Below are 16,440 nucleotides of genomic sequence, written 5' to 3'. Positions count from 1 at the left end.
GCTCTGAACTCCACCTCTCCAGGCAAGTTTTCCCACAGAGTTTCTTCCAGTATCTTGAGTTATGGGGTTTTTATCTTCCTTGTGAATGTCCTTCACCCAAGCACTGCAGAGAATGAACATTCTGGTCTGTAAACATCATTCCTTCATAGGATGTACTTTATTTTGAACACAGCTCCTTACTGAAACCCGCCATGTAGAATAACCCAAACAATGGGACTGCCTGGAGCTGAAAGAAGGGATGTCAGCTGAACCCAGCCTCCTTCAAATCAGAGACAGGCAGTGGGTCACCCCACAAGCAATACAGTAATTCTGAAAATATATAACTGATATTGGAAAAAAAAAAAGCCACACCTATAAAATATTAACTTTTGCCAGAAACAGGAAAACGGATAACTGACCAATGAACAAAGAAGGCTCTCTCTACAACAAACTTAAAAGTATTACGAATGTGATTTTTGCTTTTTTTTGGGGGGGGTAGTGAAGGTTTTTCACAAGTGTTTTTATTTTGGCATTAAAGAAAAAATTCCTACACATGGTTTATAACTATTTTCTCTCGTGTTTGTAAATTGTTTTTTCTTTTAGCCTTTGAGAAGAAAGGACTTGACCAATGCCATGTGTCACTTAGGATGTGAAAACTCAAGGTCTATGGCAGCATGAATGTAATCCAAGTGATCACTGTCTCCCAAAGAGTAAGAATTTGAAAAATGAGGAGTAGTACTGATTGTATGCAGAAGAGCTGTGTGCTACTGTGCTGTATTTTCAAAAGTGTTACACAAATCAATGACAATCATATTTCTTGCCTGAAAAAAATAAATTCTCTGTTGTGTTGTTTGGCCAGTTCTGCATGAAAACCACTCTCATGCATGCGTAGTCCCATGGTGAAGCACCTTAAAGGAGCCAAGCTGGGGAAGAAAGCCATTAAGCATGGATAAAAGCAAGTTTAATGTCAAGAAACTCAGATTTGAGCAGGTGAAAGCCATCGTTTCATCTTTTTCATCTTAGGTAAGAAGATTTAATTCTAAATGAAACCTGAATAGTTTTCCAGTACTTGCAATATGTTTGCTACTGCTGGAAGGCTACTGACTGCTGGGGATTCATACTAGGAATGAGCCTGGATGTCCCTGCTCCAGCCAGAGAAATGTGGATTAAATAAAGACTCAAGCCTTAATTACTACTGGAGAAGAGGTTTAATCCCTTTCTTTCATGATCTTTTTTTGAAAGAGTAGTTTAGCAGCAGTGTATTTCAGATGTTTTATGGCATGGAAAGACTAACAAATAAATATTGGACATAACTTGGTTGTTAATTCCTACATGGATTGCACCAGTTGACTTGTTTCACTAGCCATAAATGTGTCCTCTGTAATTCTGCCTTGGAGGAAAGCTAATGCCGGCTCCCAAATACAAACCAATTGCTGCTGCTCTTCTCTCAGGCCATGGCAGAAACCAATGCTGCAGCCAACAGACTGCCCCACTAGCCTGCCCTTCTCTGTGACAGAGCTAACATTCATGAGGCCATGCAGTGAGGAGAACCAGGGACATGATCTGGCTGAAAACAAATCCTTTTCCGGAGGTGGGAATTATTTCGGCTGCCACAGCCTGGAAGAAAGCGAAAGTATAACCAGAGCCATAGGTTGGAATGGATGGTGCCAATAGACTGCAATGGAAATAATACAGGGTTTTAAAAACAAGTGAATGGAGGTTACACCAGTGTGGTTGAAAGGTTGGTAATTTTCAAACCTAGAACGTCTGGATCCATGCCCAAAGCTCAGTGAGGTAAACTACGGCTCTTCCAAACTGTAAAAATAGCCCATTGCTACTATCACCGCGACATCACCTTTTCCAACTGAAACCAAGCTGCGCAGCTCCTCTATTAAACACACCAATTGGCTGTGTTTATATGGGATACAAAATGTGCTTCGGCCATGTGGTAAAACTTTCATAGCTCATTTGTGCCTTTAACCTTTTTGAGAGCTATTTGTCTACCTCATTTTGTGGGAAGACGTTCAGATCTTATATAAAACCCTGGCAAATCTCTTACTCCTTTAGGATTTAGTATTTTTAGTACTGAAACAGGAAGCAAGGTACTATTCTTGTCATTTTGTACATTTTTGAAAAAATTCATATGTACATTCAGACTATGTAAATAATGGTATTTATACCACATACATTTATTTGGTTGTGGTGATGCCCAAGGTTAAAGAAAGGGTTTTGTTTCCTCTACATAACTTTTTGCAGAGACATAGAGAGCTTGCATAATTTTCTCACCATCCTTCACCAACGTACCAACGACATTTGCTCCTACACTGTTTATGATGAGGTCTGTATCTAGGAAAGAAGCAGTGAATTGTTTCATGTTCTTTACCTTATTTTTCCTTGCACTTAAATATCTTTTTTCCTCTTTTGGTCTTAATTCCTGAGATCTTTATGAAAACTGACTGTGGCCCTCTCAGTCTTTGTCTTGCTCATAGTCTTCTTTCCTTCCTCTATAGGCCGTCCGTGCCCCAACTCAACTGCTTAGCCTTTGTATTCATCCTGGACTGAATTTATCTTCCTTGAACTAGAGTAGTGAGAAAACCCAAAGTGCTACACGTGAGTTATCACCAGTGCTTTGCACAATGCTTGCCCTTGCTACAGAAATATCTTGCCTGATATATAAGAATACATTTGCCTATATCATATTCCTGGCTTATAGTCACCATCTGATATACTTGTTAGAATTGAAGTTTACTCTCCAGGAGCATGAATAAAAGTTGCTTTCTTTTTTTTTTTTATTTTTTATTTTTTATGAATTCTGCAGGTATTTAGAGAAGAGGAAGGTTGTTATTCTAATGAACTGGCTGTGCAGGTGACCATCTGACTCCAAAAGCAACTGCCTCTCTTTAACCTCTATGAGGTTATGCAGATACAAAGGAACTTTTGTTATTGTTGTTATTATTAATAAAAATAACAATAAAAGAGACTATGAAAAGCAATCTTCTAGTATGCACTTGGTAATTACTCAGTTTGCAAAACTGGTGCAATTAGTGCAGAAAGCTGCCAGACTATTTCCATCTCAGGATTTTGATGTGAGGTCAGTGTGAAGAATGTGTTTAAACATAGATCTGATAGATCAGCAGGAAGCATGAGGCTAAAGATCACTTTCCCTACCCCCTTACCATGAGTGCCCTCTGTCCAGAGGGCTTATAGGAAAAAGACAGTCTTTAAGTAGTAAGGATTTTAAAATATATGGAATTAAACCTGCGGTTTGAGTTCTGTTTGAAAATAAAGTCAGTGCTCTTTAAGACCATGCTTTCCTCTATGTGAAGGGCCCCAGAAAGCAAATGAATGCTGAAACAGCACATCCTGAAATAATTAGCTATAACTGTACTAATTGCATTCTTGTACTGTGCTGTATATCACAACAATCCAGACTGGAAGTAACAAATTCCTAGATAATTGCATGGACTGCCACATCAAAAAGAAAGGTCACATCTTTTAGCCAATGTAGATGGAAAATATATTGGAAGTGCAGGTGTTATTTGGCTTTCTTCTTTCTTTAACAATCCCTTGGCTTTTTTTTCTTTTTCTTTTCTTTTTTTTTTCTTTTCTTTTTTTTTTTTTTTTTTATAGCCATCAATTGCCAGATCTTGGTTTTATATCTCATCCCAATGTTTTCCTATGAAATCCTATTGCTCAACAGGGTACTTCAGTGTGATGGTTTTCAGTACGAAATGAGTGCTGTTTACAGCACTTGAGTGCAACACTTCTGCAAACACCCCTGGGTTCAGGTGGCCCAAAGTTCATTGTAGTGCTTGAAACACCTGACCAAACAGACGCCACATGTCTTCCTCCTCTAAAGCCCTTTGACAGCCACGTTTCAAGCAGCTGTTGTAGAAATAAAGAAGAAAGCTTTAAAAATATATTGTGTTTGGCCATTCTTGTATGGTGCTTTTGGCTGGCCGGGACACAACTTGCTGTGGAGGCATTATCCAACATTTCCTTCTGCTCTTAAAAAAGATCCTCCAGAGAGGGCTATTTCGTTAGTGAGCAACACATTTGACATCATGAGAGCACTGCTATAATATACACAATGTTAGCACCAATCTTTGAAGTGTAGCAGTGCTTTGCTTTCTGTGGCTTAGTTTTTGTGATTGCTTGTTTTGCAATTGAAGCTCCAGTGTCTCCTATGATGGAAAAGGCAGCAGGTGCATGGGAACTTGTACTGCCTTGTTCCATTCTGGACTTCTCCCTCTGATTATTTCTCATAATGTTTCCCATAGGGACCATCTTTCCTTTTAATCCACGTCTGTAAGAGTGAAACTGCTGGAAAAAATAATCCTAAGGGCAATATCATTTTGGCAGCATGAACTAGCACAAGGTGGAAATTAAATGGAAGGGAGTTAGGCGCTTTTAATGTCCAAATTCAGCAGCTCAGTTAAGAAAACTTTTCTTGGAAAGAAAAGAACAGGGTCATACAGGATGACTGTTAATTTCCACTGACTAGATATGATTTCACGCTCATTCTATCCACTTCAATGGGAGGTGGAAATGTTTGGTACTTCCTTGAAGTAAGCCTGAAAGGTCAAATTCTCATTGGTGTAAAGGCCACCCAAAGCATCCTTCCTTCTGTGGGGCACCCAAAAACCTTGCACTAATCCCCACAGAGGCATTAGGCACTGAGTGAACAGTATCTATGTGAGCAAACCTCATGGATACTCTCAGGGTGGTTGCGACTTTGGATTTTCATTGCCTGATGCTGATGTTTAGGAACCTTTCCACTTAGAATTCGTCCCCTATGTTGTTTCTACAAGCCCATATACAGACTAAGAAGGATAGGCAAAGACAGGTTGATGTCTTCTCCACACCCCCCCTTTATTTAAGGAGGGGTTGACTGGTTTCTGGGTTACTAGTTTGTCAGAATACTTTAGTTTTGCCTATTTTCACTTCTTTTTTCATCTTTCTCTTTCATTGCTGCTTTTCTCCATTCTCACCTACATAGGAGATGATCCTTATAGAACCCTAAGTGGGATTTCCAGTCTAGGATGCCTCTGCTGGCAGAAAACAGAGAAAATGTCATTGTTTTTGGTAAAATTTGTCCCATGGTAAGGGATGCTGACTGTTGCTCATAGCCTGTTCTGTGTTCAAGCAAACATATTTGACCAAAAATATCCAGGACACCGTAAAACATCTTTCTTGGTAATTTGCAGAATACTGAGTGTACACACAAGTAAACAAACCCTATCACTTTGATAAGACAAGGTTTGTAGGAAGAAGCAATATCTTTCATTAGCTCAGCTGGTATGGTTGGAAAAAGTAGCATACATTAGGCAAGAGCCCATCTTCCAGTCCACAACAAAAGCAGCATCTTTCAAAGCAGAATGTTAGTTGAGACTATTTATTCAGAGTTCAGTTCTTCTGACAAGATTTATTTCTTATGTTAATGATTTGAGAAAGTATTCTTAGCATCAAATGTTGATGATGCAAACTCATGATTTGCTCACCTGAGAAGATCCACTTGTAAACCATAGAATTTATCAGCAAATAAACATACATTTTATTCAGTGAGATGGAGTTTCAGCTGAGTAAAATCATTTTACCAGTTAGGAATACAACATTGTCACTGATCTCCTTTGTCAATGGCATCTGGCGGCCTGCAGCTACCAAGGTGTAATAACAACACAAAACTAAATTATATTCCAAAATTAGCAATTCATTTCATTTAAAAATTCCCTCATCTATTGCAAGTGCAAAGCTAAACAGCATTTGTGGGCAGAAAGCAAAACATGGGCTACATGTAGAGCCTCATGAGGGTCCTGTGGCAGGCACAATACCATCATATTTTCTGGTTTTTGTAGCCATGTGGGCTTTGCTTTGAGATCTTCCAATAAATTACTGATTATTTCTAGTCTGTTCTGTTCAAAATTAAGGCAGTTTTCCATCAAACACCTTAACTGGGTGGAAAAATATATTTTTAGCTGTCATCCAACAAAACAGCTTTGAAAGCACCTACTTTCCTCAGAATTCTCCACTTTCTGTTTGAAAAGTATAAGTTCTAAGGCTCAAAGACATAGACTCCTTTATAGGTACAGTTTTTGTTTCACTACAAGTCTTTGGAACTTTTTGCACACTATTTCTCTAACTCAGAAGTCTACATTTTCTGTCTATAACTGAGTTTTACATCATTTCTGTAGAAATGCATTGGGAGAAAGCATCTGTTTTTCTGTCCCTCTATTGGAACAACTGCTCAAGAGGGAGCCACAGTCATACGTATAGGCTTCTGTTCATGTAGCACAAGCTTTCATAAATTAATGCAATGCCCAGCAAAGCTCCCATATCTGCTTTGGAGAGGTGTGGGGTATTTATTGGGATAAATACTCCTCCAGAGCCCCATCCCTAGATGTTCAACAGTATCATGGTACTTGGTAGTCACTTGGGCTACCACTGACAGGCCCTCTGCTGTCACCCGTCATGATTTCCAGTATTTTCACCATGTGTTCTTACTAGTGTAAGATGCTAACAGCACCAAGGATATCTATTGCTACAGCAGCCTCGACTGACAAGCGCTAAGTAGGAGATATAACAGCAATAAGGAAGGGCCGCTAGCTGGCACCAGGAGACTGGTAAAAAAATGCAAGCTAGGCATCCCTGTGTCAAATTGCCCCATCAAATTAACAGAAGCAGTTCTCAGATGAAGAAGAAAACAACCATCTGAAGCAACCACATCAAAAATGAATGTTGAAACACAGAAGTGGGGCAGGGATGCCTGCACACATTTGCACACACAGAGGGAAGTGGAGAAGGCCCTGTGCCCTGAGGCCCCTGCTTCTCCTGGGGAATGTGGGGACAGAGAGGGAACACTGGGGGACTGGCTAAGGAGCACTGTCCAGTGAGAGACGGGGGCCATGGGAGTGTGTGCTCCAGTGAAAATGATACCGAATCCCTGGCCCGGCCTGCAGGATAATTTTAGCGCAGGGGGTGAAACTCGACCTTCGCTTTGGTGTGACACCAATGCCAGCAACTCAGCTATTGCTGTTTCAGGAACATCAGAGCTGTTTATCAGAGCTGGGCAAGCTTGTGAAAAAGCCCTGCAGGGTACAGAACAATGCTAGCAAATCTTCCTCTCCTTCCCCTTGGCCCAGCTTCACTGAAGCCTGTGCTGAGCCCAGTTAAAAGTGATGGCTGTGAGCTGAGCTCCTGAGCAGCAACCCAATATACTCAGCGAGCACACAGGAGTGTACACATTCAAACACGTCTAACACACACGTGATTTTGTCACATGTGGAAAGGAAGGCGCTGGGGACCCTCCCTGACATTGGCGTTGCGGTAGCAATGTCCACAGGCCTGTGTGGGCCCTGCTGTGTAAGGCAATGGTGTGGGCCTACAGGAGCAGTCAGGAAGACAAAAACAGGACCAAAACTGTGTTTTTTGTCCCACTTGGCAAAGCAGGAAGATGCTGAGCCTGAATCTGATTCCCATGGGTAGGGGGTTATAGGAAGAGTAACTGTGTTGTCCTCTGAGGTGCTCAAAGGCTCCTTTTGGAGAGGGATATATATTCCTGCAGCTCAGCAGGCAGGCCAGCTGCCACTCCCTCATGCCTGAAAAATGCGCTCTGCTGGGCCTTTTGTCCTCACCTCAAATGAAATACTGTACTGTAACTATGTGCATTATTTCATTCAGCACACAGCTTCAGGCTTTCTGATGAAAGGGCCACAATGAACTGCATGAATCTTTGCCCTGGCGCATGTTAAATCAGTGTATACTAATCAAGTTTGGAAATGTACCCCAGCAGTTTCATAGCAACCTCTTATCCTACATTTGTTGCTGTTTTCATGGGGATGATGGCTTTCAAAAGAAACCATGGGTCACTAAGACTGTCAGAAGAGACTGGATCAATAAATGCCAGAAGTTTATGTTTATTTTAGGAGAAAGGATTAAGTACAGACGTCAGCAGTTAGAGGTGGGCCTAGATGGCCTTTCTAGTGGTTCACAGGGACTGCTTCCTGGATTGCAACCCTTCCCCCTTCCCCTTAAAGGAAGTAAATGTTCAGACGTATTTTAGAAGCCTTCAAAACTCAGTTAATCTGTTCATGTGCCTAAGTTCAGATGTGAAGATTAAATCTGTATGTGACCAAGCCCATGCTGTACATGCAGTCTCCTGGAGGGATAGCTAACAGAGACTTCAATATCTTTATACGCTCAGGGGCCTCTAACTTTTTGAGTGGCATCTGGGTGATGTTTTTTAAAATCTTTATTTCCCACAGTTAAGTATCAGCTGAAGATTCCATTACATGTTTTTCTGCCATGTGGGAAAGCACTGCAGCTAACCTCAGGCACCAGCTTGTGACAAATGTGATGCAAGAGCCCTTCTGAGGCCTCTCATCCGTCTGGATTTTGGGACACTGTTAACTGCTCCTAAGCCAAGGCTGCTCACACTGTTGGTCATCTCAATGTGTTTCAGAGTGCCTTGTTCACATTTTGTTATGGCTTACTTTGAGACTGGATTGTTGTATTTTTTTCCTACAAGCTTCATGAAAGAGCCTGTTGGCATGACCTGGTAAATGGCAGTACTTTCACAGTGTGCAGCATGGCTTGAGGCAGCAAAATCTGGCCCTCATACTTGTGTTAAGCAAATTGTTAAAATAGGAACTGAACCAAATGCCCAGATCTCCTCCCGAAACTCAAACTAAACCTGTTTTGAGGTTCAGGGATATTTGGTTAACTTTAAATAAAACAATGTTGTATTTCTACACATCCTGCTTTCAGCTAAGCCTCCAAGCAGAAATACAAAAAAAAATATGGCAGGCAGATCTATATTTGCACTGTTTCTGGCCCAGCTGAAACCGGGAAGCACTGGAAATCTCACAAAAACAGCTTTGCCTGACAGGCTACCCAACTTTGAGGTCCTGTTGCTGTTACCTACTATAATGTATCTCATATAAATACCAATTTATTATAAATTTTCCACCATGATAATTGTGATTAAAAATATCCCCAGACTACTAGACATAGGAAAGCCCCATTTTTACTTACTGTAACAGCACAGTATATACCTACTTTAAAGTCATTTTTTGTTCATTTTTACTGAATCATTGGTATAGTCACATAAAGACAAAATGTTTCTTGAGGTACATGACAACAAAGTGCAGCAAATGGTAACAAACCAGACTCAAGCATTTTGTGCATGGTATTTGGTTCATGGCTAATTTACAAGAAGTAATCAAAAAATCTGTAATTTGTCATTTCTTTGACAACTCTCTTTATTGAATTTGCAGAGGATAAAGACAAAGACAACAGCATTGTTTTAGAGGTACATATTTAGCCATATAAAATCACCCTGGATGTCACTGCAACATTTTTAAAGCATTTCTGTGTAACAGACTTCTAATTCATTTTTAAAGGAATATTTAATATTATTGCTAGAAATTATATCACTGTCAGCAAAACGTAATACAAGCACTCTGATTACTCAGCTATCTGCTCTACCACAACAAAGTAATCCCAAACAATATGGTACCACAGCTTCATGTTTGCAAGCCAGATTTATTATGTCTTCCAGATTCCAGCAAGAAACAGATATTAAGAAATGCATGTTAATCATTGCCCTAATGAGAACAATATGCAGTTGGTTTTTAGGTTGTCACAAAAATACGAAAGACCGGTACAGACTAAATGCATCTAAAGTTCAAGGAAACACACTCCTTTTTTTCCACTAGCACGTTTCAGTGAATGGTCTTTTCTGAGAGAAAATTTTTAATGAACTATCTAAATTTTAATGTATATGTTTTCACTAGGCACAAGGCTAAAAAAAAAAAGCCTGACGACAACTGTAAAAGGAAAATAACCACGGTACCACTTGCATATGTATAAAAAGCTATGAGCTTATAAAGCACTAAAAGCCTGCCCAGCATCTCTCTTCCAGAGATGGTGAAAGCCTTTAGTTTTCTTCAGCTATGGTACTATAAGACAGTAGTAAACTGTGTATCCTATTTATGCAAGACTTCCTATCATTGTCAACTTGGATAATTTTTCTTCACTAAAAGGTGCCCTGGAAATGCACACTATTTGTGGGGAAGAGTCCAGCAGCCACTAAGGAAGAAACAGAACTTGGTAGCTCTGCCCAAAACCACACCAAACCTCCCAGTGTTGCACTATTTTCAGCTAGACAACTTCTGGAACAAACTACTACCCAGCACGTGCAAGAGGACAGGAACCAGGCTTTAAACATATTTGCAAATGATGCATAAAATGCATGCCTAGACTTATAGAATGGGATAATTAATTTCATTTGGTAAATGCACAAAATCCATCACCATTCCATACTTTTGATCACCTGCAGGTGCAGGCAGATTTGGTTTGAATTTTTTAAAGCAAAATATGTGCACTTCTTGCGCTTTTTTGGTTATTTATTTCCCTCACAGAAACTTTCACTCTGCCCACCAGAAAAGGATGTGGAGATGACAAGGTTTGAAATGCTGACTGAACAGCAAATATGGTAGTCATCAATAGAGGAGGTGCAAAAGAAAGCAAGATTGACACTTCAGCTTAGTTGCAGCTCAGCTTCAGTTGCATCTTAGATCTCCTTGCACTAGTCACACAGCTTTGTCTTTCCCAACATTGTGAGGATGCGGATATCCGAATGCTGATTTAGGCTTTCCTAATTATGTACTAAGAACATTTTTTTCCACTTCTGTATGGAATTACAATGGTGTTTCCGTACTCTTTGAGTATGGAAAGACTTTTGAAAATATTTACAAAACATTAAAGCCACTTAGAGTGCAGTACCTCTCAATCTTTTTGCATAGGTTAAAGCTAGTATTACCTCAAAAAGTGAGTGCTAAAATAAAATATTATTGAAAAATGTCTAATTTTACCCTTCTGGAATACTTCACCAAAAGTGTAGTAAATGCAAGAAAACTTCGGCTTACTTTTTAGGGTTGTCCCTCTCCCTTCTTCCCTTCCTTTCATGCCCTTCTCCCAAGAAACATAAAAGGATTTTTTTTTTGCATGTCAGCCAGCATTATGTGAATAGAAATACTCTAGCAGAAAGCAAAAAATCAGCTCAGACATTAGGCAACAAAACCAAGGGAATGAATTTCCATACTTTTGATGTACATTGTTTAAAATGGAATATTTTTTGGTCAGGCAGGGATGAGTTCTTACCCAGGACATATTTCCCCTTCTCTCGAGCCCCCAGAAGTAACAACAAAATCTAGCTTTTTCTTCATGATGTTACCATTATTGCAGTCTGCTTATACTTCGTCTTCTTGAAAAAATAAATAATAAAACCTTTGCAAAAGGAAAATCAGCCATAGTTTAAATAAATAGTATCTATAAATATTATCTTAGTGGTAACTATATAGTACTTCAAGTGCATCACTGAACAGATTAATATGATGAAAGAGATCTTTTGTGTTACATATTTTATTCAGTTAAATGTTTATGTTCTCTTTCAAGTGAAAACTTACAATTCCCAAAAGAGCAACAATAAGCTTGAAAAATCAGACTAGACGTCAGCAGTGGACTATTAATAACCATCCTCCTGGCTAATATTTGTTTGCCTGGAGCAGCCAGTGTCCATAATCAGCATTCATCTTTCATTCTCCTTGTCTGGGCTGTCTGGCAGGTGCTGGGTGGGGTAAACACTGATGGGTCAGCAATACCTAGCTGTAGATCAAAAAACCGAGTGGAGGTTGTCACGCTGTAGTTCTTTGTATAGGTTTCCTGTACTGGGTAACAGTCTTTGACTGTGTAAATGCCAACCCAAGATTCCACTGAAACAAAGCAGAAATTTGACTATTTTAGATGATAAACATGAATGAAAGTGTCACAATGATGTTAGAGTGGCCGTTTCTCAAGCAAAACCTACAGGCTGGAACTGCCCATATTTCTTTATGGGGCCTATCTTTCTGAAAATCTTAATGAAGAATTGAGAAACAGTTTAGCAGAAGATCCTGAAGAAATTTTGGAAAATGCAATGGCACTTGCAGTGAAAAAGGTTGACCTTTGCTATCCTACAGGCCAATAGTAGCTAATTAACTTCAGGTTTCTATGCAGTCTGCTTACCATGGCAGCATTCCCTATCAGAGGATGCATGGCAACACAAGAAAGGCCACAAAGCTAGCATAATTTGGACACCACAGTGATCTTAAACCTTAACATTTTGGTATTGAGCACATTTCAAATCATGATACCAACACTTTTCAGGTTTACCTCTTTTGAAGGAATGTCACTTCTGCTTAGTCACAAATTTAGTTGTTTTGCACAAATCCGATCTTTTCTAATCTTTCATGCTACTTTCATGTCAGCACTTCTTCGCTTCACCAGTAAAGCAACGTAATGCTCAGTGAGTTATTCTCCTAGAAGGCAAATTTTGGTGCCTCCAGCTTGGGTAGCATGGGGACAAATTGTCTTACATTCTGCTCTTAAAAAGTTGAAAGGTGTGAATACTGAAAACTTGTGGTCCGCTTCACATTGTTGGGCCTCAACACAGTCTTCAACACTCTAAAATACCGAGCTCCTACAACTATTTAAGACATTCATTTCTTTCCTGTGCCTGGTTCTGCATCCACCTACACAATGAATTGCTTGTCTTCTGCTGTGGTGACATCCTGCCTTCACAGCCATCTAAAATCTTAAGCACCATTTGTACACTGACAATACTCACCACATCTTTAATTTAAATAAACATGATGCTTTTTCTGTCATATTGTCTCAAGCACTGAGAGTTTATCTCAAAAGAACAGTAATATTTTCAAATACAACTCCTCTCTCACCCGTCTCTTAACTCATTCCTTCTATTTACCAGCATCTGCTCATAACATCAGTATCACGATCACTATAATCTTTTGTAATTCCTATTCCCCTCAAACATTTCTACTGGGTCACTCATTACTTCAAGAATGCACTTAATGCTGATCTCCTCCATGTATGTGATGTAGCAAGTCCGTCCATTTTTTAAAAAAAATCAGTTTAATTCCACATGCTTATCTCAAGAGTTGTTCTGTCATTCTTTTCCACCCTTGTCCTTTGCTATCACCTCTATCTACTTCTATTTCTGCAGTCAATATCATCAAGGAAGTTTCCTTTGAACACCCTTCACTTTTAAAACCTCACTTTAAAATTTATCACATGCACCCCTTCTGTGATTTTTCTTTACCCCTTCCATCATACAGCACTTCATTCAATTTTTTCATGTATTTCAGATCTCTCGATAGCAGAAAGTCACGACGTTAAAAAATGGTTGCTCTGAGTACCATCTGTATGAATTTTTTCCAGTCACAAGGAGGCTTATTTTCTATCACTCAGCAGCAATCAAACACACATATTTTCTATCGTTCCAGTATTGTTTCATATGGTGTACCACAATGGCATTATTGGAAACAGACAAGTTCTGAGATGAAATGCCTGTGCAGTATTTAAAAAAAAAAAAGGTGTCAAACTGAGCAATATTTGAACATACCTCTCCAGGTCATCCTAATATACCAAAAACATCCTGATCTCAATGTTTTGATTTTCCAGTAATGGAGGGTTCTTTTCCTCAACAAGTCATTTATCAGAATTTTGAATAAAAAATTAAGGCAAAATATAATGCTACCCAGGTATTCTGTATCTCCGCTGAAATCTCCACAATTTTAACGATTATAATTTCTAGAATCCAAACCAGTATTGTCTGAAAGGTAGATGGGCAGACAAATTTAAGACATTATTTTTTTCAGAATGATCATACAGAAAAGCACTGGAAATACAAAATACTACAGGATAAAAATCACACATCATTAACTGAAGGTATCTGGATATTAAGTTCCATAAAAGTTCCCAAAATACTGGATCAGAAAAACAAAATTCTTGGACTGAGTGATAATTTGTCTCTTGTAGAATACCAGAGGATATATCGACCTAGTTATAGAGGTCTAATGACCTTATCCTTCATTTTCTTTTTACTTCTATTCAAGAAAGAAATATTTTCCCCTGGCTAAATGCTCAGGTTCATAACCAGCCCATATATTAGGTGGCTATAACCATAAGTATTGCATTAGCTGAATAATGCCATAAACTTCATGGCTTTTTTTACATTATTTTTATAGTTGTCTGGGTCATCTCTAAACCACACATGAAACTGAAGCCAATTTGCTAATAAATTGCTATGCATCCAAAACCTAACATACTCTACCTTGGAAAATTCAGCCTACTTTCTTTTATGATGCAGGTGTTCAGCTGCCAAGTGCAGAACTAAGCCTCAGGAGCAGATGTTTCTTACTAGCATTGTGGATAACAAAACTTAGGTGCATATTAACAAAGTCCATTGCTGCAGAGCCATGTTTTGGATGTATTTTATGACAATATTAAATACTAGAATGCAGACACACTTCGATACCTGTTTTGTTTCTATTATGCGTTTTACCAGAGATATGATGAATGCTAGTTTGTGTTTCTAATTATATTACTGATTCTTCTATGGATAAATTTTGCATACAGGATGCTGGATTCAGATGCAAAATAATGCTCTTCCATGCCAAAATCTGTATGGTACAGAATAAAATGCAAACAAGTCCCTTGGACATATTTGATCCTACTGAGATACAAAACATTTTCTTAATAAAATACATGTGATAATAAAACAATATGCTGTACATAGGGGATATTTATTATGTCTTTCAGCAAACTTTATAGAAATATGTAAGGCTGGGGTGAAACATGAACAATTTTACTTTTCCCTGGGTAGCAGAGACAATGATTATTATTAAGATGAAACAAAAGTATGCACATACATTTCCTGGCTGGTTTTCTGTCAGACCATTCCTGTACCATAATTTGATCTCCAGGTCCCCCAATGTAGTACTGATCTTCATATGTTGAATTGGCGGGGATATCATACGGATCCCATGGCTCAGTCAGAGCAATCTTCGAACAAAGCTTTGTAACTTGCTCAATCTGAAACATCACTGCATCTTTATAGAGCAATATATACTCAAAGAATCTGAAACATAAAAAAAAAAAGTTAATGTAGATAATCTTTTCCTATACTAAACAAGGAGCACTGCCGATAGGTAAGCTTGCCTTTGACTTCTCAGTATAAGACCGTTTTCACTTGCTTTTAACTTTGCCAAAACTCTGAGAAAGGCTAACCAGTTGGGCTGAAATTTCCCATGCTGAAAGTTCGTCTCAGCCGACTCTTTCCAAAATAAATAAATCAGGCTGGACCGGCTCAGCCATTTCTGAGAACAACAGAACAACTTTTCTGAGAACAACTGAGAGAAAAACATATTATTATTACCAGTTTTGTTTTGTTTTTTAATAACCTTTTCATTAAAAAGCTCTAGTGCCTCCACGTTTTGGAGAAAGAACTTGAAATTTGGCAGGGGAGAAGTTTTTACAAGAAGTTGCCCATATTTGGCTGAGTTATAAGCCTTCTGAAAAAATCTGTTTGCATAGGCTGAATGAATGTGGTAGAGCCTTTCTTTGTGCTGGTTAGATGTGGTATTTGCCACTCTGAAAGATGCTCCTCAATGGAAACACAGGTAGCTTAGTGGGATATGCTGCTGAAGCAGAGAACACGTGGTTCCAAATGCAGAACTGAGAAGCTCTCCCTCCTAATGGCAAAGTTTCTCTCTGGAAGCCACCAGACCCAAGGCAGTACTGAAAGCAGGAAGGAGAGGAGTGACAAAGCCCTGCTCTGAGGGGGAGATGATAAACATCTTCATGAACATTTTCATTTACTTCATAGTTACGATAGCTGCTTCTACCACAAATGCAGTGACTTCACCTATAAAAGAAAGTGATATCATCCTTACCTTATAATGAGATAAAAACAGAGAGAAATTGAAATTGAAATTATCACAAATATCAACTGATTTTGAATATGCAACCAAAAATGCAAGAGGCTTAACTTTCCAAGGTACTTAACATTGCCTATCACACAATGAGTTGTTCAAAGCACAATTCAGAGCATTCTCAGGAGTGCTCTGCACCTTTGGCCAAGGAGAGTCAGGATCCACACTCTAAATCCCCTAGAACTGTACATAACTAGAAGCATCCTGTGAATATCTCAGCTGAAATATTTGGCTACAGTCTAGTATCATTCAGTGACTCCAGAGAAAAGAAAGGGATGGGATTAATTCCCTGGCACAGCTTCATCTTGTCCATATGTAATAGTGTCTCCTTCCATCTGCAATTCCTTGCCCTTGTCTTTTCAGGGGGAAGTAAAGTTTACATAAAAGAGAGGTGGCATCAAAACAATTGAAAATGTTAATTATTGAATTGTACAACTACATTAGATAGGAATCAATTCACCCACTCATCCTGACACAAAGTCATTTTAAGGTTGCATTATGGGAAGTGTGTAACTTTGCTTAAAAGCACGTCAGCGACACTGCGGAGCATACTACTGAAGAACTACCTGATTCCTTATATAAATCAAAGCCTGTTATCACATAAGCACATTTGTAATTTTTACATCATACT

At 39.0% G+C, this 16,440-nt stretch overlaps 1 protein-coding gene across 1 annotated transcript in view; it reads right to left on the bottom strand.

The window, feature by feature from the left end:
- Positions 1-9,211: 9,211 nt before the first annotated feature.
- The window catches only part of EPDR1 (ependymin related 1), a 33,566-nt gene continuing 26,337 nt past the window's right edge, over positions 9,212-16,440 (bottom strand). The window contains exons 2-3 of the mRNA XM_048075612.2: positions 14,748-14,956; positions 9,212-11,750 (exon numbers count right to left, since the gene is read on the bottom strand). Coding sequence (XP_047931569.1) covers positions 11,560-11,750; positions 14,748-14,956 — 400 coding nt within the window. The 3' untranslated portion in view covers positions 9,212-11,559. The remainder of the gene's footprint in view (positions 11,751-14,747; positions 14,957-16,440) is intronic.

The sequence above is a fragment of the Anser cygnoides genome, chromosome 2 (assembly GCF_040182565.1).
Source record: "Anser cygnoides isolate HZ-2024a breed goose chromosome 2, Taihu_goose_T2T_genome, whole genome shotgun sequence".
Taxonomy (NCBI): domain Eukaryota; kingdom Metazoa; phylum Chordata; class Aves; order Anseriformes; family Anatidae; genus Anser; species Anser cygnoides.
This window is presented reverse-complemented; position numbering and strand designations above follow the sequence as displayed.